General features: G+C 55.5%; 3 protein-coding genes and 3 long non-coding RNA genes across 11 annotated transcripts; 2 read left to right on the top strand and 4 right to left on the bottom strand.

The window, feature by feature from the left end:
- Nucleotides 410-3,829, top strand: LOC110408596. Its single transcript, XR_002444446.1, has 2 exons — nucleotides 410-547; nucleotides 1,965-3,829. It is a non-coding gene; the product is annotated as an uncharacterized LOC110408596 (long non-coding RNA).
- On the bottom strand, nucleotides 1,173-10,111 carry LOC110408595. 2 transcript variants are annotated; one of them, XR_002444445.1, is made up of 7 exons: nucleotides 9,952-10,111; nucleotides 9,688-9,847; nucleotides 7,118-7,169; nucleotides 5,595-5,854; nucleotides 5,150-5,324; nucleotides 4,391-4,455; nucleotides 1,173-2,086 (listed from the first exon to the last, which is right to left on the bottom strand). It is a non-coding gene; the product is annotated as an uncharacterized LOC110408595 (long non-coding RNA). The 2 variants fall into 2 exon arrangements; XR_002444444.1 differs by lacking the exon at nucleotides 5,595-5,854 and having other exon boundaries at nucleotides 9,952-10,109.
- LOC110408597 lies at nucleotides 10,847-13,043 on the top strand. Its single transcript, XR_002444447.1, has 3 exons — nucleotides 10,847-12,040; nucleotides 12,195-12,321; nucleotides 12,913-13,043. It is a non-coding gene; the product is annotated as an uncharacterized LOC110408597 (long non-coding RNA).
- FBLIM1 (filamin binding LIM protein 1) lies at nucleotides 14,305-17,857 on the bottom strand. Of its 3 annotated transcripts, none has more exons than XM_021417475.1 (9): nucleotides 17,663-17,857; nucleotides 16,773-16,917; nucleotides 15,976-16,171; nucleotides 15,517-15,653; nucleotides 15,321-15,432; nucleotides 15,072-15,241; nucleotides 14,813-14,991; nucleotides 14,619-14,730; nucleotides 14,305-14,445 (listed from the first exon to the last, which is right to left on the bottom strand). In XM_021417475.1, exons 3-9 carry the CDS (start codon nucleotides 16,166-16,168, stop codon nucleotides 14,332-14,334), a joined length of 1,017 nt encoding a protein of 338 aa, XP_021273150.1. In that variant the 5' UTR covers nucleotides 16,169-16,171; nucleotides 16,773-16,917; nucleotides 17,663-17,857; the 3' UTR covers nucleotides 14,305-14,331. The 3 variants fall into 3 exon arrangements, with proteins under 3 accessions (XP_021273150.1, XP_021273153.1, XP_021273152.1); XM_021417478.1 differs by having other exon boundaries at nucleotides 16,773-16,921; nucleotides 17,687-17,857; XM_021417477.1 differs by having other exon boundaries at nucleotides 17,687-17,857.
- Nucleotides 18,304-21,905, bottom strand: TMEM82 (transmembrane protein 82). Of its 3 annotated transcripts, XM_021417473.1 has the most exons (6): nucleotides 21,634-21,895; nucleotides 21,489-21,561; nucleotides 20,624-20,798; nucleotides 19,521-19,929; nucleotides 18,774-18,961; nucleotides 18,304-18,690 (listed from the first exon to the last, which is right to left on the bottom strand). In XM_021417473.1, exons 1-6 carry the CDS (start codon nucleotides 21,710-21,712, stop codon nucleotides 18,649-18,651), a joined length of 966 nt encoding a protein of 321 aa, XP_021273148.1. In that variant the 5' UTR covers nucleotides 21,713-21,895; the 3' UTR covers nucleotides 18,304-18,648. The 3 variants fall into 3 exon arrangements, with proteins under 3 accessions (XP_021273148.1, XP_021273147.1, XP_021273149.1); XM_021417472.1 differs by having other exon boundaries at nucleotides 21,489-21,894; XM_021417474.1 differs by lacking the exon at nucleotides 18,304-18,690 and having other exon boundaries at nucleotides 18,819-19,417; nucleotides 21,489-21,905.
- On the bottom strand, nucleotides 21,928-24,192 carry SLC25A34 (solute carrier family 25 member 34). Its single transcript, XM_021417469.1, has 6 exons — nucleotides 24,118-24,192; nucleotides 23,285-23,813; nucleotides 22,796-22,861; nucleotides 22,420-22,572; nucleotides 22,218-22,352; nucleotides 21,928-22,144 (listed from the first exon to the last, which is right to left on the bottom strand). The coding sequence occupies exons 1-6, from the start codon at nucleotides 24,120-24,122 to the stop codon at nucleotides 21,962-21,964; spliced, it is 1,071 nt and encodes a 356-aa protein (XP_021273144.1). The 5' UTR covers nucleotides 24,123-24,192; the 3' UTR covers nucleotides 21,928-21,961.

The raw sequence follows: 24,287 nt of genomic DNA, 5'->3' as shown, positions 1-24,287 counted from the left end.
TCCCCCGCGGGGGGGCCCCGAGGCTCGCGGGCCGGCTGCGGGGCGGCGGGCTGCCCCTCGGCCGCTTTTCTTCCTCGGTGCCTCCCCCCGCCTCGGCCGTGGCTCGCTCGCTGCCTCCTCCTCCTCCGTCAGCGGCAGCGCGGCGCCCCCCCCTCCTCCTCTCCTCCTCCTCCTCCTCCTCCTCCGCGCCCTTCGCTGCTCCGCCGCCTCGGGCCCGCTCGCCCCCCCCCCCCCTTCTCGCGGCGCCACACGGGGGCCCCCGCGCAGGCGCAGTGCGCGCTCAGGCGCGCGGCCCCAGGGAGGAGGGAGGGGCGCGAGCGCGCAACGCCCCTCGGGAGGGAGGGGGAGTGCGCATGCGCGGGGAGCACAGAGGAAGAGGGCAGCGAGAGCGGAGCGGGCGGAATGGCGGTGTAATGCGAAATGACCGCGGGATTGTATTGCACAAAAAAAAGGGCTGGGATAGGAGATCATAGATAAAGGATGTGCGGCAAAAAATGAGGTGCAAGCCAAAAATGGGAGCTACGATGGAAAGTAATAAATACACGAGGTGGGTCGCGGAAAATAAGGGGTGCATGCCAAAAAGGGGCTGCAGTGCAAGGTGATGAATTGGGGGATTGCAAAAAAGAAAAAAAAGCAATACAAAGAAATAAAGGGGGAGCGTTGCAAAAAAGGGGGGCTGCAATGCAAAATAAATAGCGGGGCTGCGCTGCGAAAAACAGGACACAGTAAAATATAAAGGGATGCCACGCAAAAATGGGGTGCGGTGCAAAAGAAAGAGGTGATGCTGCAAAAAAAATATACGGAAAAAAAAGGGCAATTAAAAAAAGAAAATGCATTAAAAATAAAAGGTATCCTGCAAAAAAAAATAAATAAATAAAAGGGGGGGGGGAGGCTGAAATGCAAGCAAAAGAAACAACAGGAGGATGTGCAGTGCAAGGGGAGGCCACTGCAAAGCCCTGCAGGTGCCACTTGCAGCTGGGCTGCAGAGGGTCCAGGAGAGCTGCTCACAGCCCTGCACGGTGCCAGGCTCTGCTGCCCTGAGCCAAACACCCAGAGCCATGGCTAACCTAAGGATCCGGGCCTGGAGTCCTCCCTGCTCCTCACCATCCAAGTCCAAGAGAAGGAAAACGCAGCGCTCTCCCTCAGTGCAATCAGCAAGAGCAAGTAAAAAATTAATTTTGGTGCAGGCAGACAAGGGCCCTGTGTCGCAGAGCCTTTTATTAGCCTATAGCGCTGCTTATCTGTAATGACTCCAAAGTTCAGTGCTATACGAACCCCGTGGGCTGGCCGTGGGCCAGGCTCCAGCACTGGAGGGAGCTCACCAAATCTCGCTGTCTCTTGGCCATGGGCACCTTGCTGCCCAGTCCTTCCCCTGACCAAACTGCAGGTTCGAGTTGGAAGGCACCCAGAAGGATCAAGTCCAGCAACTGGTCCAAGCCATCGAGCTATAGGTCACTTCCCTTTGCAAATCTCTCCATTTAATTAGCCCTCTGACGCACGTCGGCCTGAGCCCCGGCAAACCTGAGCCTTATCCCCAGCTCTGCCTGTAATCCCATAGTGGCCCCGTGCCTCAGTTTCCCCAGCGATGGGGGGCATGAGGCTGCTCTGCCCAATGGAGATGGACTGATTCAAAATAAAAAACCAATAACCTCTTGCATGCAAACCATCTATTAGTTAAGCATGCGACCGAGCCACGTGCACGCAGGGAAAAGCATTGCCAATGCGCTCTACCACACATTTCTCCATGGAAATGGGCCCAGCTCTTTGTTTTAACTGGTCAGAACCCCAAAGAGCAGGAACTACTTGTCCATACCTTCCTTAAGGGATTCCATTTTGGAGAGAAAGGAGCCCCTCCTTCCCCGAACCGTCCACCAAGTGGCTTTTCCACACCAAGTTTTTCCCCTAGCCAAGTAAGCGTGCCTCCTGTGACAGCATTTCCAACCATTTTCCTCCCTCCCTGCCAGGGAAGCACCTCTGCGGGACAAGAGAAAGCCACACGATCTCCCAGGTCCTTCAAAGAAACCTCACACAGGGTCACTGCTGGCTGGAGGGACATCCACAGACAAGGAGCTGTCGCAAACAAAGCCTGCGGGCAGAAGAAATGGTTGGAATCAGTACTTTAAATGCTCTGTTTCCATGAAAGCCAGCTGGAAGAGGAGCACAAAGCCTGGCCCATGATGCAAAACGAAGCTCTGGATCATTCCGATGCTCTTAGTGTGCTTTGGGGAGAAGCTGTTCCCAGTTGCAACACATAGCTGCTCTCGGGCAGTGCTGCTGTAACCAGCTCCCTCTAACTCATTTGAAGATTTTAAAGAGCACAGATCGGAGAGAGTGTGACCTGCATCTCAGAAGGCCAAAGGGACCTCAATAAAGGAGGTGGCAGCAACCAGTGCTGTCCTGGTCACTGCACGAGGACTGGTGTGCAGCCTGCTGCCTTGTCCCACTGACTACAAGCTTGGGAGCAAGCATCAGGCGTCAACACTTGGTCCTGCACCCCTCCTACTCAAATAGCCAAGAACAGGAGACTCCATCCAGCTGCTCTCCATCACCTGGTGTCTCAGCCACCAGCACACACGAGGGCAGAGCCCAGGGCTCTGCAGGGCACCATTTAATTGCTTGTCCACACAGTGAATATAGGGAGAACCCAGCTATCTGCGAGCACTGCAGCCAAACACTGTTAAAACATCTGCATGTTTCTTATCACCACTTGGAGAGGATTAACATGCCAGGCCAGTTATTAATGAGGGAGCAGGTTATAAACCCATCTCAGCTTGAACACTGTGTTCACATCAAGAAAAGCAAAGCAGGAACAGGACAGATCAAAAGAGAGCCATTAAAGGCGTGAGAAAAACGGTGCTGCCATATAAGGAGCTAATAAAGTTAGCAGCTCTCCAGTTTGGAGGAAAAAAGGGCAGGAGGATCAGAAAACATCCTTGGGTTCATACCAAAAGCAAAGGGAACAGCCAGAGGCAGCCTCCCATCTAGGAGCAAACGTGGATAAATGGAAAGGCACTTTACAGAGCAAGCAGACAACACTGCTCATACATTTTTAACATGTAACATAATGTTTGTAACATTTCTAACCCAGTATCTTACCTCAAATGGTGGAGCTCCCTAAAAAACGAAAGGTTAGGTACAGAACAAGGACAGCAACAAGAGCTGTGTTTGCTAAAACCCTAACTCCCCACAATCAGCCCTGGCTCAGCGAGGGCTCTGCTTTGTGAGCTCACCGCGTCGCAGCCGGAGAGTGGGGCAGGAGGCATTACGCTGCTCCCCACAGCTGGGGACACCACGCTGACCAGCCCTGCACGGATTACAGCACTCGCATTCACAGCACGCAGCGATTACCCTCAGTGTCCAGTAAGCATCCAGCTTGCTTTGCTTTGTGCAGAGAAATGGTGTGCTGCTCAGACAAGAGCTCTCGAGACACTCAGGGCTCTGCTTTGTTCGAGCCGGTCAGCTCCACCAACATCTTGCCATGAGGAATTTTATTGACATGCCTTTCCTGCTCATTGACTGTATTTATTAACACAACAGTATGGCAGCTGAATATCAAATTGCCAGCCAAGCTTTTATCTCATTTTTTAAGCCAGCCTGAATTGCCGCACTAATTTTATTGCTTACCCATTACATTTTATGCAATAGATAATTTTCTCCAAAAAGGACTTGGTGGTTTTTGATATTTGGGCTCATGTGTTGCCAAGACAGAGGATATTGGCTAATGTGCTGATAACGCTTTGAACATGAAGCCTGATTCTGGATCCTAAGCAACAACACAAAGTATAGGATTTGAATTAATAAAGCTATTGATTTCAGTCCTCGCCTCTTACAGGGTAGTGCTCCAAGTCTTCACGACGCGTTAACTCTGCTCAGAACATCCCTTGGAGTCACTGCCTCAGCTGTACCGGGATTCTGTGACTTCTTTTCAAGCACCCAGCCAGACTCCACGGTGTTCTCATCCACACAACGCAGAGGATGAGAGCTGCCGCAGAATTCTGCTACTGCAGCCAGTGGCTTAGCATCAATTACCTCTGCAGCACAGCAAACACAGCTCAGGAGCCCCTGGAATTTGGTTTATACTGAACCCATTTGTGTATATATATATATAAAAGCGCACTTCCCTTTTCAAAATACGTTGCTACCCAAAAATAGATGTTTCTTCAACAGCAGAGCACAGAGCAATTGCTAAGCCATGCAAGCAAAACACCATGTGCAGTCAGAGGTCTGCAAGAGAACTCGCTCTTGCCTACTGCATAGTAGATTTTTTTAGAATTAATACCTAGATTTTCACCCACTGTTGGGGAAATAATAGAAACATCACAGTGTGAGCTCCTGCCCTGGTTCCTTTTGCCCCCAAACATCTCAGCAACCACGTACTGCAGAGCTGTACCTGCTAGTTTTTTTTCCAAATGTGAAGCATTTCATCCACTAGGCAGAGGGCTTCAGTCTTCCAGGCTGCAAAACAGAGCATTTCAGGGGAATAAAATGAAAGAAAGAAAAAAAAAAAAAAGCCACCCAGCCCCACATGAAGTGACTGCTGCAAAGGATACAAATCTCCTGGGACTGGAGAGATCACTGTATCCTGTATGTTGCCATTTTTAAACACACAGTTGCTGTGTGTTACCTCTCCATGGAAAGCCACACATGCAATGCCCAGCAGGAATGACAGAAATGACGCTGGAGATGCTGCAGGACCAAGGGTTTAACACAAAAGCCACAGTGTAACCCTGAGAGTTGAAGGCTGCTCTTCTTCACATTCCCCATCTGACTGTCACACCCAGAGCAGAATAAATAGCAAGGCAGCCACCATCAACGCTTTTGTTTCACCATCTCGGTACTGAAGTCACATCGCTGGGTTTTAAACAAAGCAGACCGAGTGCAGCTTGTGCCATTATCACTCTCTCACTTTGGGGAAAGGCAAAGAAAAGTACTTGTGCATGGAGACCTACTGTATTTGAAATTCTCTCCAGCAACACAGCACAAGAGAACAGTTTCCTGGCTAGCTTTGGCTTTCATTTTACATCACCAATAGCTCTGCGGATCTCACAATGCAGGCTTGTGCTTTTTTGACCTCTTTGGCATAATAGGAAAGCTCACAAGGCTGCAGTTTCCCCCATATGGAAGAGGAGCAGAGGTTTCTATCACTCACTTGCTTTTTGCACCAGAAATTCAGGTTTTGTTTAGCTTGGAGACCTCACAGATGTCGTTCTAGTAATTCTTCAATCCAAAGCATGTGGCAGTAGAAGTTCAACACTCCTAAGCAAACTCTAAGTTGTCCCAAACTGCCAAGGAAAAGTCGTACAATTCCCACAGGGTACAGCAGCCTGAAAAACACGAAAACATCCCAGACAGATGGGTTTGTTGGTCCCCTGTACCTGCAGGCCAGCACAGGCCTCCAATCAGCACCAGGCACATCTCCAAATGCATCCCCAACAAGAGAATGAAATGAGTGTCCTATCCACGCTCGTTTAATTCAAACACAGATGAGCCTTTTTAGGCACACAGGCGGTTGGCAGTTTTCACACGCACCACGCACCAGCTTCTCCCAGCTCTCCATCACACTACGAAATCTGGCCTGGACATGTCATACTTACCCTCAGCTAAATTTTGGCCAGAAAAGCATAAAGTCACAGCTGGGCTCCAAATCACTGCGGCAACCAGGCAATGAAATCACTGCTCAGAAAGCGTTGCTCCAGCTGAGCAGGGTAGGGCCCCTCCACTGGTCAGCCAGCGGCACTCATGCAACACCAAAGCCAATATTCTCATTGACGAAGGCTAACGAGGAGGTGCCAATACCTGCTCCCCTTGTGTACAAGTGACTGCTTGGACTGTGCATGTTGAAGTCATGTGTGACCTAGGAGAGATCAGGACCAGCTGCTTTTGATTACCTTCTGCCACACAACAAAAGAAATTACACCCAGAAAGGAAGCACTCTCCTTCCTTCTGGCAAGTAAGCACAACTTTGAGGAATTGAGTAATAAAGCTGTGGCATCTCGTGGGAGCAAGCTCACAGAAAAAAAATAGTTCAAGGGGACCATGTTCTTCAGCAACACCACTTAGCATGTTGCAACGCTCCCTCTGACGTTTGCACATTACATTTGCCTGAGCAAAATGAGGCGTAATAAACTATTGCGTGTAGGTCTGCTCACTGGTAGGGAAAGGGGCCCCACAGTTTTACTCCCTGGAGGCACCCGCTCTCCCCACCCCTTTTGTGTGTATTTTTTTTTTTTTTTTAATGTGCCACACATCAGCACAATGCTGACAACTGCATTGTATGTTTTCTGCCTATGCAGCACTTCAAGAGCACACAACTCTGGAAGGTTTTCTGAAACGGGAAAGGGGGAGGGAGCTGTCCTTTGCTATCCCATTTTAACTGCACGGCTCACTCCTCTACACGACCACAGGGAAAGGATAAAAATAAACGATTAAAACCAGTACTGTTTTTATCATCCAAAAGGGTCAGACTAAGTATTCGCACAAGATACAGTCAGTTGGGCTTAGAATAAAAGCTACCACAAGCAAGGATAAGAAAGCACAGGGTTCCTTCTCCGGCACTGGAACCTTGCCTATCCTTCTCACTGTTGTTTCGGTCTCTTCGTTTCCACACCTGCCAGTGCAGAGATGCTGAAAAGGGAAAAGGGATGGAAGGGGACCGACAGCCAGCCCCTCAGCTTTTCCACCTGCCAGCAGCAGCCTCATGGAGCCTGGTGGCACTGCTCCAGGAACAGCGACCTGAGCACGTTACCAGCCCTCACAAATAAATTAATGGTTAACATCTCACACGCACTTGTGTTGCACAGATAGCACCAGCACATGCAGCCTCCTTTAACAATAAAGATGACTAATCCACAGCCTTTTTTTTTTTTTTTTTTTTTTTTTTTAAATAAGGCCACAAGGCAGAGCTTCTTCCAGAAGCAGCAGCCTTTCCTTTTGTGAAACAGTACAGGGTGGGAAGGGGAAGCCCTGGGACCCACTCATGCCCTCCAGAAGTAACCACAGAAACATTGTGGCTTTCTGCAGTGATGTACAGCACACACACAACCAGAGCACTGTGCCTTACCCTCCTCAGCTAGGCCAGATCCCACTGCCCAGCTTGCTGCATGTTTACAATACTCACAGAGAAGCTATCTGCTGTAGAGTGGGCGTTACACAAACAGTCCTGCATTTCCCTGGGAGAAAAAAAATAAAAGAAAAAATTTAGGGCAGAAGACAGCTTTCACCCATAACATTGCAACATTCCCCTGCACTACGTGGGTCAGGGAAGGGATGCAGGGTTGTGTAATTGAAGTGGAGCATCTGCATTAGCTCAGTGGGCCCTGTCCCCCGAGCAAGGTCACGTGGGCTTGCATGGAGACACATTAGCGCTCGCAGCCTGCTTTAATGCAAAGCTGTGGTCAGACCGCAGCGGAGCCAGCACTAAAGGAGGTCACCTGGGGACTACAAAAAAGTAATGAATTAAAAAAAAAAAAAAATCTATAAGCAGATGTTTACTGACAAGCAGGCAAGTCCAAATCCTCGCTCTGCAAAAAGCGAGGAGGAGCACGGAGCAGGCTGAGAAGCAGCAGCCTGGTTCCCAGGACACAGACAAATATCTGCATCTACAGAGAACACCAAACAGATTTAGGTTACAGCTTTTCCCAGCCTCCCACCTCCCAGCTTTGCAGCCCCCAACCCCACCGGATCTGCCACTATTTTAGCAAGCAGAAATTGAGATCTGCCACCGACTCCAGCTCTCCGTGATTTTTGGTGGCACCATGGAAATACTTACCCACCTCACAGGCAGGGCTGTGAAAGCTTACATTTGTGAGAGTTTGCAAATGGTTTTGAAAGCCTTCCAAGGAAGGTGCTGTAGGATCGTAAATCCTTCCCATTATTAATAAAATGGAGCTATTGTTCCAGCTCTAATCAGGACTTGTCTCCAGCTGGGCAATTTTAAAATGCAATTCAAAGCGCACACACACACGCACACACACACACACAAACGATCGTGAGGAAGCTGCAACACACAGGCTGAAAATAAAAAAATAAAAATAATAAAAAAAAATCACTGAAGCAGCAAGCTGTTCTTTGGAGGGGGGATAAAAAATAATAAGGCTGCTCTGTAAGATGAATTCCAAGCAGCAGCACATCGGGGTGGGGGGAAGCTGCCTCCCACTGCCTGGGAAAGGTCACTTCTGCCCTAAGCAGCGGATCAGGGCTGTGGCACAGTGCATGCAAGTCAGCCCAGCCTCATCCATCTCCATCAGGAGACATCTCTGCTTTTAATTTATTTAGCAAAGGGGGAAGAAACCGGGGGGGGGGGGGGGGGGGGGAAGGAAAAAAAAAAAGCAAAAAAAAAAAACAAATCGCAAACACCTCCCAGCACCCTCTGCAAGGATGGGGAAATGTAGCGAGGGGGAGAGGCTTGGAAAGAGCCCTGAACCAAGGAGGGAGGGGGAGAGAGGGAGGTGGTGCATCCTCCGCATCCTCCTCCTCTTCCACGCCTGCCCGGCTGCGGCAAAGCTCCGCAGTGGGTGCTCCCCTCCCCCGTGCATTTCCTCTGCTGTAGAAACTTCTGGAATCAGCAACCGAGCTGGGGAGAGGAGAGCAGAGCAACCCTGCTGCCCGCAGAGGGGGGAGAAAAAAAGCGAGCGAGCCATAGAGCAGGCAATAAAAGGGAGAGGAATGCACAGCACCACGGCACGCTCATCGCTCCGTGCATCACGTAGGGCAGCCCGCGGGGCTGGAAATAAAGCACAAAAGCACACAAATGGTGGTGTGTGCAGCGCTGGATAGTGGGACGAAGGAGCTGAGCCCTCCTCCCGGAGCTGCACTAAACCCTGCCACTCAGTTCAGCTCATCCGTCCTCATTTCAGTGCAATGAATTCAGTGACTGCCCGAGTGCATTGGCAGCGTCAGCTGCTTTTTTTTTTATTATTATTTTAATAATTAATATTATTTTCCTTTTTGGTTCTGTTTCACTGTTTTTTTCTTTTTTTTTTTTTAAATTTTTTTTCCTTTAATTAAGAAATCCTTCCCAAACATCCCAAGGGAAATCTGCACCACTGTGGAACAAATAAAGCATTCAGGCACCAATCTCCACCATGGACTGTTCAAATGGGCGGCTGGTTGCTTTTTGCTCGTTTTTACCTTTTTTTTTTTTTTTTTGCTGTTATTCTTTTTTTTTTTTCCTTTTTCTTTTGGGTGTGTGCGTATAATTTTTTTTCCTCTTGCTCTTAGGACAGTAGAAAGCCAATGGAGGAAAACAAAGGTAATAAATATATAAAATCCAAGATACGTACGGGCCAATGTGAGAGTAATTGTGTGTAACTGGATCATAGCATTGTAGGTGTGTGGCTTTGTTCTGCAATCAGTCTCTGGGATAAGGAGATATATAGAGACATGTGGGAATAAAGAGCACCTGTATGGCCCTAAATCTGTATTTTAAAAGAAAAAAAAAAAAAGAGGTATTTTAGGTATGTGGCTTTTAACAAAGGAGGGACAATGCTCCACTGTGGTGTGGATAAAGGAAGCATTACAAACAATAAAAAAAAAAGGAAAGAAATATGCGTGGTGTCGCGGCTGCAGCCTCTTTTGAGCATGGGGATGTGACAGGATTTGTTTTTTTTTTTTTGCCTTTTTTTTTTTAATAAATAATAATTAAAAAAAAAAAAACAGTATTCACGCCACATATATGTTTTTAATTACCAGAATGGCGGCCGTGAGTAGGCAGTTCCTTCCCTTCAGTCCTCGGCTGTTTGGGGCTTTTTGGTGCTTTTTTCTGTTTTTTTTTTGTTTGTTTGTTTGTTTTGTTCTGTTTTTAAATTGGGCATTTTCCACGCGGTGAAGAGAGCGATGGCTGCAACCCCTGCGGAGGAGAAAAGCAGAGGGGAGAAAGAATTAGGCATCAAGCTACCGAAATACCCACCTGGGAGTTTGCGTGTGGAGGGAGGCGGAAAGAGCAACACTGACCCCAAAATCTTCACGCTATGAGAGGAAAAAACACCTCAAAACGGGCCGGGGAAGGGGACTGGGGGGAAACGAGGGGCCCTGAGGGCGCCGCGGGCCCTTCCCGCGCTGTCCGCCCGCCGCCATTTTGTCGCCTCAGCGCCTCTCGCCGCGGCCCCGCCGGGCGCCATTTTGTGAAGCGAGCAGCGGGCGGGGCCCTGCAGTACCGCGGGCGGCGCTGTGCCGCATGGCCGCCTGCCTCCCCCTCCCCTTTCTGTGAAGAAAACATCCTCCGTTTTCTCATTTTTACACCCAACCCCCCTCCCCCTCCTTTTATTTTTTCCTTCACAAAATGAGGAGGTTACGTGGTGTTCTTACAGAAGGGTCGGGGAAAGGGGATAAGGTCGCCTCAGCACCATGGGTGCAGCCACTAGCATAAAGGAGATGAAGTCTGTGAGGGAAAGTTTAACCTTACACAGAATTAAGGGATCTATTTAATTTCAGGAGATATTCCCCCCGGCCTTTGCTCCAGTGATAAATGTCCGAGGTCCGTGAGCTTCCCTGGCAGACAGACACCTCCTGCCTTTTTCTGTATAAATATTTTTTAAATAAAGCCACATACACCTATGGGCTCCAATCAACACCTCAGCAAAATAAAGAAGAAAATAAGCTGCTCCAAGTCAGATCTGGGCAGAAATCCTTAATTGCATCTGGAAAAATGGGGCTGTAGGATGCTGTCATCCCCACTGATGCGCTGGGATAGATCTGTCAGAGCTCCCTTGTGTCTATTTTCAGAAATAGGGTGGGTTGGGTGATTTTTTTTTTTCCTTATTTATTTATTTTCATAACCCAGCATGTAATTTGCAGCCTGGTAACAACGCTTGCATAACGAGCTGCATCGATTTTTTTTTTTTTTTTTTTTTTTTGCCTGGTGTATGGAAAACACTGCGTTAAAAATAACCCCCCAGTGCTGCATATCGAGGTGACCATCCAGCTTGGTCCTGCTGTGGGATCCTCTGTAAACAGATCTCTGGATAAAAGGACAATAGCACATTGTTATTTTTGTTGGGTTTTTTCTTTTTTCTTTTTCTTTTTTTCATCCTGGCTATACTCCAAATCACAAAGCTGGAGAATTTCAGGGCTCGCGCTGCTCCGCTTATTTTTAACCGAGAACAATTCCAGCTGCTTTCCAACCCTCTCCCTTAACCAGAGCACATTTCAGGAGAGCTGCTGGCTTTTAGGTTCTGTTGAGCGCAGGGAAGTGCAGAAAACGGGTCTGAATGCTCTGCCAGAAAGGACAACACTGCAGCAAGCCAGCTGGGATAGGCTCACAATTTAATTCAGGTCAACCAAAGGGGAAAAAAAAAAGGTTTCCTCCAGCTCTCCCTCCGTTTCAAAAGAAAAACAAAGCACTGTCGGCATTGATCCTTCTCCCTTCTCAACTGCTCCAGCCTCAGTTTCCCCATCTTGCGCAGTGCTGGCTCCTGCTCTCCGCTCCCCAGCAGCTTTCACCTCCGAGGCGGTGATGGCAGAGGGAAGGCATGCTAGGAATCCGGCTCAGCTCTCCCTCAGTCCACTGCCTGCTTTTCACATTTCTCACGGCTGATGGGGCCGTTTCCAACCCGTTTCCCTTTACAGTCTTGCTTATGCTGCACCAAAATCTTCAGCTTGCAAGTGAAACCTGCAAAAGGCCTTTTTTGCTACGAAGCAAAACCTTGATCGCCGATTTAAAAATAGTACAGTTGTGCCTGTCAGCTCCTTTTAACAGCCCTAGAGTTGCAAGAAAGATAACCTTTGTGTTTTTTTGTCCTACATTCTCAGGTTCCTGGGAGCAGGGCATGGTATCCGATGCCTTCTCTGGGAAAGACCAGGGAAATTTTATCCCCAGGCCGCACCCAACCCAAAGTGAAGAAATATTTGCATTTGCTTCTCCTTGGAGAGCAGCCAGCCTATGTGAGAGGGCCCTCCCTGCTCGCCTTGGCCTGCCAAGAGGGATTGCAAGAAAGGACAGGCTGATTGCAGCAGCCCAGGGCGTTGCGCAGGCACTGCTCCTTGCCCTTTTGCACCTCCACTGCAAGACGACGCAAGACCTCAGCAGGTTTTGCACCTCCAGGTGATCTGGGGGGCTCTACAGGGCTCTTGGGGGTAGAGAATGAGCTTTGCATTGCTGTGGGTGTGCTTTGTGTTTTTGCTGGCAGACCTGGGCACATTGGTGTTGTGTAAGGAGGTGGACTTTCAACTTTTTCCCCTTGCAAAATTGTTTGCAGTGGGGTGAGGAGCCCAAGGATGGGCTGAGTTGTCGCAGTTGGTGTCTACATGCTCAGCAGCAGAATGGGACCCCCAGGACTTGACGGGGCCAGACGTACAGCACAATTCCTCGATATCCACCCAGAGGTAAACACAGGGTCATGCTTTCCAGGCTCAGCAGCACTCCCCAGGCCCCAGCTCACAATGCTTCTCCCCTTACCCGCACAGAAAGCAGCTCGGATGAGCCTTTATCAGTTTACTTCCCTATCTGTACACCCCTGTCATCCTCCACTCCTGGAAAAAAATTGCCAAATCCAACCACTTCTGCAACCCTTTGAACCCTCCAGCTGCACTTCGTCCTGCTCCTCTCCCTGCCAGAATCACCTCCAAGGCTTTGTGTCGATAAAAGCCATTCCCTGCCCACCTCTGGCCAAAAACCACCACAGCGCAGTGCCAGCAGAGCACCCTGCCGTGCCCTGTGGGGAAGTACCCAACCCCTCCCTGCTTTCACTATCCAGAAGCGCTGCACAGAGGGTTCAGCAATGCACCAACGCATCTAAACCACTGCTCTGCTTCGCTGTTTCCCTCCTCCCTGAAAATCCCACCTGGAAAATATCCATATTGCAAAAAGGGGGAAATCCTCTGCTGTCTGGCACTTCCTTTCCCCACTCCTGCAGTGCTTTGGCCACTTTTTTTTTTTTTTTTTTTTAAATTTTCCATGCCTGGATTTCCCCATAGAGTGCAAGGCTTTGGGAATGACTTCAGGCACAGGACTTCCAGGCGTGGGACACGTCCCCAGATGAACCAAAGCCACCTCTATACATGAGCGCCCCGGCTCCAGGAAACACCACAGCTTTACACGAGCATCTTATTTACAAATAGCTTACAGCGAGTTGTGCCCTGCTTGATGGCTGCAGACGCACATTACCAACACGAATAATAGGCTTTGTAGATGGGGAGAGACAGCAGGAAGCATTTGGGGGGTTGCTGTGATTAATCCATACATTACCCATACATTAACCCTTTCATTCATAAATACAGTGTGTGCTGGGGAGACTGCGCAATGTGACCTAGAAACATTTGTCTGCTGGTTTGTTGGTGCCTTTTTTTTTTTAAACATCTTCCTTTTTTTTTTCCATCAGGGAAGCATTAAATATTGACTCATGCTCTTGTTATTTTCTCCACTTGTATTGTGGCTTTATAAATGCTTTCGGTTGAAAGGGAAACCCCTTTTTCTGTCTGGTTGGCAATATATTCACAAGCAAAACCGATGAGTGCAGGTGGCACCGCTCACACGGGTGAACAGAGAAAAGTTTTCATTTCTGCCTGTTTTTCATACCGTGGATCAAAAGAAAGTCAGAAAGCTTCTGCTGGTGGAGTAGTAGTATCTTGGATAAGACGCAAAACCTAAGCATCAGTACTGGCACTGCCGTGTACAGAAGACAGAATTCAGGCAGAGTTTTTCCACCTGATGGAGGAATTTGTGCTCCGGGTGCCCTCTGCCGGCCCAGGGACTTGTGTGACAGAGCAAAGAAACGCCACGCGCCCTTCATCAGCACCGGGCACGCTGTAGAACCCCCAGCCCGGCCCCACAGCGGACCCCCTGCTCTCCCGGCTGCCGAATCTCCGCATCCCAGCCCATCCCAGCCATGTTATCCGCCAGCAGCCCAAGCAAGCTGTGCCCAGCCTCCTGCCACCCGTGGTGACCCACGAGGTCCTAATGTGGCTTCTTCCTTTTTTTTTTAAACTTGCCTTCTTTAAGTTTGGGACGCAGGAAACGGGCGGATGAAAGAGACGGCATTTTTAGCTCGGGGTTTTATGTAATGACAAGGAGCTAAATCAGTGCTGCTCTCTGCATCACCGCAGAGAGAAATGTTTACACGAAACCCCAAGAAAGCTTGAGAAGAAAGAAAAACACTGAAGAAATCAAACCAGACACAAAAAAGGATTTAAAAAAAAAATAAAATAAAAAGCAAACAAACCCTCAGCTCATCCACCACCGCTGCTCTGCCAGGGCCTTTTCTGCTTGTGATGTGCGGCTGCAAGAGGCTGAGCTGTGTGGGATGGGGTCCCGGCACATTTTGGGGATGAAGCGCCGGTCCCGCTGCTCTCGGTGGGTACATCCCGGCCGTGTGTCCCTGTCTCAGGGCTGGTGGTTCAGCAGCACGACTCGTTCCGCCGGCAGATGTGGCAGGCTTTGCAGAGGAGGTGGTGGCCCAGCGGGTAGCACCCGTCCTCTGTCGGCTCTGGAGACAGCGGCGTCCCGCAGCTCTGCGAACAGCGCAGCCACGTGTAGGGCTCTCCTGCAGCCCTGCGCCATGCTGTGTGCAGGACACTGCGCTGCTGCACCCCTGCACCTCGCCACCAACCCATGCTTTGTGCCTGCCGCCAAGCCCGGGTACTTTGTGACGCACTGGGACGACACTTTGGTTTTGGGGCCGTACCTCACAGCGGTAGCAGCTCTCGTGGAAGCTACGTCCCAGGCACTCAATCTTGTAGGTGTCCTCATCAGGGATGATGGGGCGCTTGCAGGCACCACACACTGGGGCAAATTTCCTTGGTGGGATAAAATGGGGGTGACGTGAGACCCACGGGGTGACAGGTATCAGCTGAACCCCCCTGCTGGGTACTGCCCCACCTGTAGAAGTCGGCCACGCAGTACACCTTGCCCTGCTCGTCCACCGCAAAGCTCTCGGCACCGATGGCCCGGCCGCAGGCAGCGCAGGCAAAGCAGCCGGGGTGGAAGCCCTTGCCCATGGCACGCACGATGCGCTCTGTGATCAGCCCCTGGCACTTGGCGCATTTCTCCAGCGTGGCCTGGAGGTGGGAAGGGGACACACAAGATATCATTGCTCCCCGCATGCCATTGCTCTCCGCTGTCCCCGACATCCCCGTACCTGGTAGCAGGCATCGCAGGTGGGGCGGCCGTCCCTCTGGTAGTAGCGCTGGCCAGCCAGGCGTCGCTGGCAGGTCCGGCAGGTGAAGCAGTCGGCGTGATACTGCTTCCGCATCGCCTCCACCGTTGGCTCCCGTGGGCCCACGGCTTTGTGGCAGAAGGCGCAGATGTCTGCGGGAAGGGAGCGGGGCAGGGAGCTGCCTTGGTGGCCCCATTCGGGGACAACTGCAGCCAGGGCCTGTGTGCTTACCTCGGGAACTGTCCCTCTCCAGGTGCCCGTTTGCATCCCGCCACTGCGGCTTGTCTGCTTGCTCCTGGCAAACTTGGGGTGGCCTCAGTTCAGCAGGGAAGGGGAAAGGAGCCTGGCGAGCAGGAGGAAAACGCACGTTATATTTGAGCCCTTGAGGATTTCCTTGAGGAAACTGAGGCATACCCATGGTCCTGACCTGCAGCGTGGCGGGTGCCGCGAGGTCCAGCTGCTGCAGTGCTGGAGCCAGTGCCTCCACAGAGAGGGGCTGGGGTGCTTCGGAGAGGATGAGAGCAGGTGGGGATGAAGGCACTGCTGGGGACCGAGCGCAGATTTCTGCAGCAAAGGCCAGGCACAAAGCGTTGGGAGGGCACTGCCATTCCCAGCCCTGGCCCTCCCTCTGCAATAACGCCCCGACAGCTTTGCAGCAACGCTCACCACCGACCAGCCCCAAAAGCAAACGCTGATAAGCACCGTGCGATGGAGAGCAAACATCACCCTTTCCTGGCACCTGGATCCATCCCACGCTGGGTGTGGGGATTTGGGGAACGACCCTCAGAAAGCACCCTCCCCTCTGCTGGCACCCACATCCTTTTGTAAAGCATCTCCTCAGCACCAGGACCGTCCTCGCACGCAGTGCCTCAGTGTCACTCCTCACCTCCGTTGGGCAGCGCCGGGGTCATCTGGGGGCGAGGGGTGGTCTCAGGGACAGATGGTGCCACCCCTGCGTGGGGGTGCTCCCTGGGGGCCGCCTCCCTCCGTGGGGATGCCAGGGTGATGAAGACGGATGAAGCCATCCTCTTCTCCGCTTTCCTGGGCAGCATCGCGGAAACAGCAGAGGGGCTGGACATGGGCTGGGGTTTTCGGGGAGAAAAAATAAGGAAAAAAGAAAAGAAGAAAGCAGAAAGAAATGTGCCGGTGCCCCAGCAGTGCGGTGTGCCTGTGGCGGCTGCTGTCCTTCGGCCTCAACCCGCCTCCTCTTCCCCTTCCTGGATAGGCAATAAGGAACGGGCATCCCCGCCCCACGTCACGGCAATAAACGGCCTCGTGCCTGGTGGGGCGAGGGCACCCGGAGAGCGCCTGGCTGCAGGCAGCACGAGCAGCCCCTGAAATCCCCCATTTTCTCCCAAGCATTCCTTACCAACCCCAGCCTTCTGCACGCATTGTAACCCTCTTCTCTTCCTCTCTTATTGACCCCACCTGAGATCAAACAGTGGGAGGAACCCACCTTGCCTGTGCAAAATGGGGTTGTAAGAGTGCACAGTGGCCACCGTGCAGGCAGGATGCGCCCGACCCCGGCTGACCCCGCTCGGGAAGGAAAAGGGCTGTGCTCAGCAATGGGAAAAGCAGCCAGGATCTGCTTCCTCCCTGTGCCCCCCCCCCCCAAACAGCTCCGGGGGGACCCCAGGCTTCATCCATCGCTGGATCCATCCCTGCAGGGCTGCAGAGCAATACCTGTGGGGTGAGTTGCCCACTCTCGTGCAGCACTCCGTACTCAGCGCAGGGCAGCTCCGCTCCCCTAAATCCTGCTCACAGGCATCCCCACATCCTCTGCAGTGGGGAAATCGCTGTGGGATGGGCACACTGCTGACTTCAGCCTCTGACTCAAAGAAAAGGGAGGAAAAAGGAGAATCTGGAGTGGCTGCGCTCCCTCCCTCCCCGCCGGCAGAACCCAAACGGGTCCCGGCGCTGCCAGCCCTCGCCCAGCACGCAAACCTTCACCTGCTCCCCGCGGAAAATAAGGGGAAAAAAAAAATCAATCTGCAGGGCTAATGTGAACCATGTGCTCGCCGCATTCCTCTTTGTGCTGGGGCAGCCGAGCCGCCAGCGGCCCCATGGCTGCCCCACTGCCGCCCACCAGGGTGGCTAAAGCTGGAGGGCGGCAGTGCTGGGGTCTGCACTCTGCTTTTTGTGGGGGGCCCGCACAAAGGAGGGCAGCGCCTTCCTGTTTTGGGGTGGCTGTGGCTGCGCTGGGATGGGGCTGTGGTATCATGTGAGAGTCACCCCAAAATCTTGGGTGCCAGAGGGGGTGGGTTCAGTGGGGTGAGGGCTGCTTATGAGGCACCCCTCCCCAAATTGGGGTGGGAGGAGGCTCTCCTACACCCTCTCCCCCAGCTGCCCCTCCTTTCCCCCCTAGACCTCGGAGAATGCTGTGGGGGCTGTGGCGGTGGCCCCTGTGTCCTCTCCCCTACCTGGGACCCCCGTCCCCCTCCCTGGGGGTGCTTCTGGGGTACTCTGTCCCATCCCAGGACAGTTCTCCGCCGCCCTTATCCCCTCCTCTGCAGAGTCCCGTGTACCACCCTGGGGTGTCCCAGTCCCCACGGGGGATGTCCCCAACCCCGTACCTGGAGATGTCTCCTGTCCCCTACCTGGGGTAAGGGTGGGGACCCTGCTCCGAAGAAGCGTCACCAGCCCAGGGGTGGCCCCGCAGCGCCGTGTCCCCCGGGGTGCCCGCTGTCCCTGTGTCTGTCCCAGACCCTACCTGGGCAGCGCTGCGGGTCCCTCCGTGCGCTCCGCGGGCGCGCCCTGCCCGGCGCGGCGGGGGCAGCGGGGGGGCAGAGCCGCGGCATCACCGCCCCTTCCTCCCTCCCCTCCCTCCTCCTCCTCCTCCCCCCTTCCTGCCCCACGGCCCCCCCCCCCCCGGCAGGCGGCCCCATAGCCCCCACCAGCTGCCCCAAACGTCCTCAGGGTGCCACCGTCTGCTTGGGGGTGTCCCACGCACGCCTATCCCGTGACCCTATAGACCTCCCGTGACGTCCCACACCACCAGGATTCCCCATGTGCCCCCATACACCCTCATTCTCCACACCCTGCACCCACCAGCACAGGGCGGGGTGCTCTCCAGCACAGCAGAAACGGTTCAGGGTTTGGGGGCACCCCTCTGCCTCTGTTCCCCTTCGCAGGGAGCAGCTGCAGCACTCATCCCCTCCAGAAAGCTGTGCTCTGGCTGTCCCCGACCCAGACCCCAGCACAACGGGACTCCAGCTCGCTCTGCCCAGGCATTTGCTGGGAATAAAACACTTTTATTTTCCATGATTTATAAAGCTCCAGAGGTTCCTGCACCTTGGCGGTGCAGCCTGGCAGCCCCTGAGGATGAGGGCATCCGCCTGCACCCCACATCCCACAGCGGGACAAGGGAGACGACCCCCATCCCAATCACAACCTTGGGGGGGTCCCTCAACAGCCAGGGGCCGTGCAAGCATCCCCGCATCCAGGGGGATGAGATCCAGCACCTTCCAGGAGCCCCTTCCCCTGTGTCCCCATAGGGGCTCTCCAGCACAGTGGGGAGGATTTAGGGAGCTGCTCCGAGCTCCTCATCCCCGCTTACACCTCAGGACGATCCTGACGTTGGTCGATGCTGCTGGGCAAAATCCTGTGGCAAACAGAGAGGACAGAAGTGGAAAGGTGGGCGCCAGATCCTCCCCGTGGCCTCAGGGCTGCGCCGGGGGCACTCACCTGCTGCCGGCACGCTTCCAGCAGGACACCGGTGTGGAGCAGGCACCAGAGCTCACCCAGCAGCGAGAGGAAGATGTGGAGTATGTCGGTCCAGCGGCCCACGGTGAGGAGGAGGATGAAGAGGCCTCCCATGCGCACCAGCACTGTCTGGTAGGCTGACTGCCTGCCCGCGCTCGACCGCTGATCCTCTGTGGGGACACAGAGTCAGGGCAGCCCCCGCATGGACACCAGGGCCTTGGCCACATGGAGATGGCACGTTCCACAACCAGGCAGAGTGTGGAATTCATCCAGTTTGGGAACGTCCTGGCTGAGCCATCCTCAAAACTTGGGGGACCCAGATGACATCACAGCTGAGTCAGCTTGGGACCCAAGCAAACTCCTGGTGGGGTCATCCTCAGAGTATTCCAGGTCCCTAATGCAAAGCCACTGCATGGGGAAATGCCCTCCCGGTTTGGATCCCCCAGGTATTGGGGATGGCCCGATGACCTTTTTGAGTCACCCCTAAAATCTTTGGGGACCCTTTTGCAAAGCCAACACGTGGAGAAACATCATCTTGGTTGCGTCATCCTAAAAATCTGGCGGGACAGACGTGACCTCTGGAACGTGTCACCTCCAAAACCTGGGGGATCCAAATATCGTCCCATCTGCAGACCCAAACCAAAGCGCTATGACCTCCTGGTCGAGTCATCCCCAAAACTTGGTTTCCCCAGGTGTTCCGCGTCCTTACAGCCCTTCATCGCCTCTCACCTTGCATGTAGACAACGAGCAGCGTGTAGCAGATAGTGAGCGGCGTCCAGAAGCGGACGGCCTCCGCCGTCGAGAGGAAATCGCGATTGATGAGCGCAACGGCGGCCAGGTCAGCCACGACGAAGGTGATGCCCAGCGCCTTGCGCAGCAGCCGGGGCACGCCGTGCCCGGAGGTGAGCAGCAGCATGCAGACCCCGCAGTACTGCGCCCGGCTGTGCAGCTCGTAGAGGGTGCAGGTGTGGAGAGCCAAGCGGCGGGCGTGCACGGCCAGCAGCCCCGCCAGCCCTGCCGCCAGCGCCAGGTTGCAGGTGCCGTGGGGAGCTCCCTCCAGCAGGAAGCTGAGGCCGCAGGACAGCCCGCAGCCCAGCGAGAACTGGCACAGCAGGAGCAGCTGGATGCTGTGGGCGCCCTGCAGGAGCGGGACGGAGCCGTCAGGAGCTGCATCGGGAGAGGTTGCAAAGCAGCAAGAGGAAGCACAGCCGTGTGCGTGTCAACAGCCACGTGCCCCGCAGGCGTTGGAAGCAGCAAGGAGATGCATGGTTGCAGAGCGGTGCATGGACTGCTCCACGCCACATCCCGTCCCCACCATGGGCGTAGCAAGCGGCAAGGGGATGCAAGACTGCAAAACCCTGCAGGGTTTTACCCATGCTCAGTCCCTGTTACCACCACGATTGCTGCAAAGCTGCAAGGGGATGCACAGTTGCAAAACGATGCACGGCTTCCTCCACGGTAAGCTCCCTAACACCTGCAGGTTTTGCAGGCAGCAAGATGTGCTATTACAAAGCAATGCATGCATTCCTCCACACAGCAGCACCCATATTCCCAGTGATTGTTCAGAATCTGCCTGGAGATGCACAACTGCAAAGCAGCACGTGCTGTTCTCCATCCCACAGCCCTCATCCTCCCAAAACGGGTTGCAAATCAGCAAGGGGATGCACCACTGCAAAGCCATGCACCACCGCCAAGCCACGCATGCTTTCCCCCATGCTGCATCTCTTGTCCTCAGCACGGGTGTTGCAAAGCACCACCGCACTGCCATGCAAGCAGCAAGAGGACGTGCACCTCGCCCATCGCCACACCTTGGTTTCCCCATCCCTGCTCACCTTGCTGAAGGAGAGGAGCGTGGAGACGGCGCGCAGGGAGAACTCCAGCACCACCAGCGCGGCCACGCGGGCGCCCACCAGCGCCAGGACGCCCGTCAGCACCAGCACGTGCAGCGGCTCCAGCGCCCAGCGCCGCGCACCGAGGGCCGCCCGCAGGTCCTGCCGCGCCGGGTCGCTGGGGACAGCGGGGTACAGCGGGACGGGGTCACCTCCCTGCCCGTAGCAACCTGGGGGTGCTGGATGGAGACCAAACGCAGACCCCGAAGGGGATCCCAAAAGCAGATCCCCCAGAATTGAGCACCCAAAGGGGGAACCTCGAAGTGGATATCCACAAAGGGCAGCATCCAAAGAGGGGATCCCCAGGTGTGGCTAGCCAAAAGCAGATCCCAAAAAGCGGACGGCCAAGAGTAGACCCCCCAAGGGGATCTCAAAAGAGGATCCCCAAAAACACAGTCTCCAAAAGGGGATAGCCAAAGTGGGTCCCCCAAGAGGGGATCCCCAAAAGCAGATCCCCCATAAGAGGCTACCCAACAAATGGATCCCGAAGGTGGATAACGCAAAATTGGATCTCCAAATGTGGATCCCCCAAAACAGATCCCAAAAAGCGCATCACCCAGGACTGGATCCAAAATGCGGACAGCCAAATGTAGTCAGTCCTACAGGATCTCTAACTGTGGATACTGAAAAGCAGATCCCCACGAGCGGCTCTCCACAGCAGAACCTTCCCAAAGCAGATCTCCAGAAGTGGTGGATCCCAAAGGCAGATCCCCAAAAGCGGATCCCCCAAAACCAGACCCCCAAAAAGCGGATCCCCCAGCATGGATCCCAAAATCAGATCCCGTGGGGATGCGGGGCGGGAGCTTACTTCAGGCACCGGATGTAGAGATAAACCCTCAGCAGGCTGCAGAGCACCGAGGTGGCGCAGGCCCCCACCAGCCCTGCGGGGAGAAGCAGCGCCGTGTCACCACGTCCCCAGTGTCCCCAACGTCCCCACGTCCCCACGGCCTCACCTCGCAGCAGTGCATCCAGCAGCGCCCAGCCCCACGCCAGCCCCGGCCACGCGGGCAGCCAGGACCCCAGGGAGAGCATCGCCACACGGAGCAGCGCCGGGCCCGGCTCAAAGGTCTGCGGGCGGGGGCACGGGCTGGTAAATCATTGCCTGTGGCTGCACCTCTGGCCCCGCAGGAGGGGAGATTCGGGTGGCGGCGAGGCTCAGAACGCTGCAGCCTCCCCACGGCTTTGCCATCAGCCCTCCCGGCCCCCACTGCGCCCCAAAGACCCCCAAAGCTCCACCAAAACAAAAAAAAAATACATCCCTTTATTTGCATCCGTGGGTTCCTACGGCCCCGGAGGCGGCTGCGGCCGCACCATCCTCCTGAGCTCATCCCAGAAGAAGAGGCTGAGCACAGTGTGGGGGCCCAGGCGCAGGTACACGGCGCCGATGCCCTTGTAGAGCCCCAGCAGCCCCTCCTTGCTGGAGATCTGCGCGAAGCAGTCCAGGAACCCGCGGTACAGCTTGCCCTGCGGAGAGACGCGCCGGATGCAGCCCCACCGAGTCAAGAAACGAACCCAAATCCCAGCGCCACGGACTCACCGTGCCGTCAGCCTCCACGGGCTGGTTGTAGAGCCGCGTGCTGACCACGTCAAACGGCGTCATCGTCACCGCCACGGCCACGCCGCTCACCATGCCTCCCGCCAGCACCGCCGCCCAGCTGCCCTCCCCGAACCACTGCGGGGAGCCACGGCCGTCAGCGGTGGCACGGCACCACGGGGCCGAGGTGGGGCGCGGGGGTCACCTGGTGCTGGCAGACCCAGTCCTTGGCAGAGGCGAAAGTGGCCAGCTGCGCGGCCGAGCCCACCGCCACGCGTGGCACCGCGCCTGACACCCCCCGCCACAGCCCCGCCACGCCGTGCTGCCGGTAGATGCTCCCGAAGGCGTCCGAGATGCTCTGCGGGGAGAAACGTCGGGTGAGCGCGCTCGTAGCCCCAGCACGACCTCGTCGCTGTCACCCCAATGTCACCGCATCCCTGAGCGCCGTGCGCGTTGTTTCCGAGCGGCCCGTGCTGATATTTATAGCATCCGCCTGACGACGGCTTTAAATACTGCGGGACAAAATGGTGTCCCCTCTCCCAGCCCCACGGCCGCCGCCTGTAGGGCCCCGTCCCTCTCACCTCGTGGTTGTGCTGGTGGCCCACAGCCACAGCTGACAGCGTCTGGGCTTGGAGATGGGTCTTGACCTGCGGGGACGGGCGACACCGGGTGACACCAGGTGACACAACCCCCTTTCACCCATGCGTTCCCTCCCGGGGCTTCTGCATCCCTTCTCAAACCAGGAAAGCGCCTTTTGCGGCCACCTGAGCCCCCCTGGCAGATACGGGGCACCCACCTCTGTGCCCCCCCAGACTTTAATTCCGTTTTCCCCTGCTGCTCTGAGGCAAAGGGCCGCAGCGGCACCGCAGCGGCACCGCCTCTGAGACCCCAGAAAGGGAGAAATGCCGATTTCCTTGCAAGGAGGGCTCTGGGCTTGGGATGGGGCGAGCAGGAGAGCCGGGGCACAGCACGCACGGCGCGTCCCCTGCGCTCCAGAGGGCAAAGCCGGGCGGGGACGGGGACACGCAGCACGCGGAGCCAGGGGGCTCCCCCCGACCCGCAGCACTCACCAGGTACGCGGGGCTGCCCACGAAGGCTCCCACCGCCCCGGCCACCGCCCCGGCCACCACGGTGCCCCCGGGCCACCCGGTCCAGCCGGCGTCCAGCGCGCAGGAGTAGCAGTAGAAGCGGACGCCGTTCATCAGCCCCTGGTACAGCAGCCCGGCCGCCAGCCCCTTCTGCAGCCCCCGCAGCCCGTCGGCGCGGCACACGGCCCCCGCCGCCCGCAGCACCCCGCGGTAGGGCCGGGGGTAGGTGCCGGGAGCCCGCAGCTCGCCCTGCAGCTGCAGCCGCGTCTTGACCACCTCCAGCGGGTTGGTGAGCACGCAGGCCATGCAGCCGGCCGCGGCCCCCAGCACCAGATCGGCGGCCGGAGGAACCCCCCCGGCCGGGGGAGCGTGCGAGCCGGGGGCTGCGGTTTGGGGGGCATAGGGAAAATCGTGCAGCGCGGCGGCGGGGAAGGGCCCGAGGGCCCCGGTTCCCACCGCCATGCAGCACCTGCACGCGCCGCCGACAGCCCCGGGCTCCGCCTTCCTCGCCCTGCGGACACGGGGGGGGGGGGGGAAGGGGGGGCCGAGCGCCGCCCAACCCGATGCCGACCCCGATTTGGGGGCGGGATGCGGAGCAAAGGTCAGCGCCGCGTCCCTCCCCGCGCCCCATCCAGCCGCGGTGCGTCCTCCTGCAGCGGGACGCGGCGCCAATGCGGGTACAGGAGGGGAACGCCGGGGCGAGGAGCGCGGGGTGCGGACGCAGCAGAACCCGGCGGAGCGGCCGGGGATGTGCGAGGGGGGGGGGGACAGCAGCGGGGCCTGCGCTCCTGCCCGCTGAAGCCCTTTCAACTCACAGCATCGCAGCCGGGTGCTGAGCGCTCCTGGACGTGGCCCGACGCACGGTTGAAGCGCAGGGGCTCAGCGTCGTCTTCCTCACCGTCCTCTTCCTCACCGTCCTCCTCCTCTGCTGCCTCTTGCTCCAACAAACCCCAAAACCACCGCGAGCAGCAGCAAGGGAACCCCA

Source organism: Numida meleagris, chromosome 20, assembly GCF_002078875.1.
Source record: "Numida meleagris isolate 19003 breed g44 Domestic line chromosome 20, NumMel1.0, whole genome shotgun sequence".
Taxonomy (NCBI): Eukaryota; Metazoa; Chordata; class Aves; order Galliformes; family Numididae; genus Numida; species Numida meleagris.
This window is presented reverse-complemented; position numbering and strand designations above follow the sequence as displayed.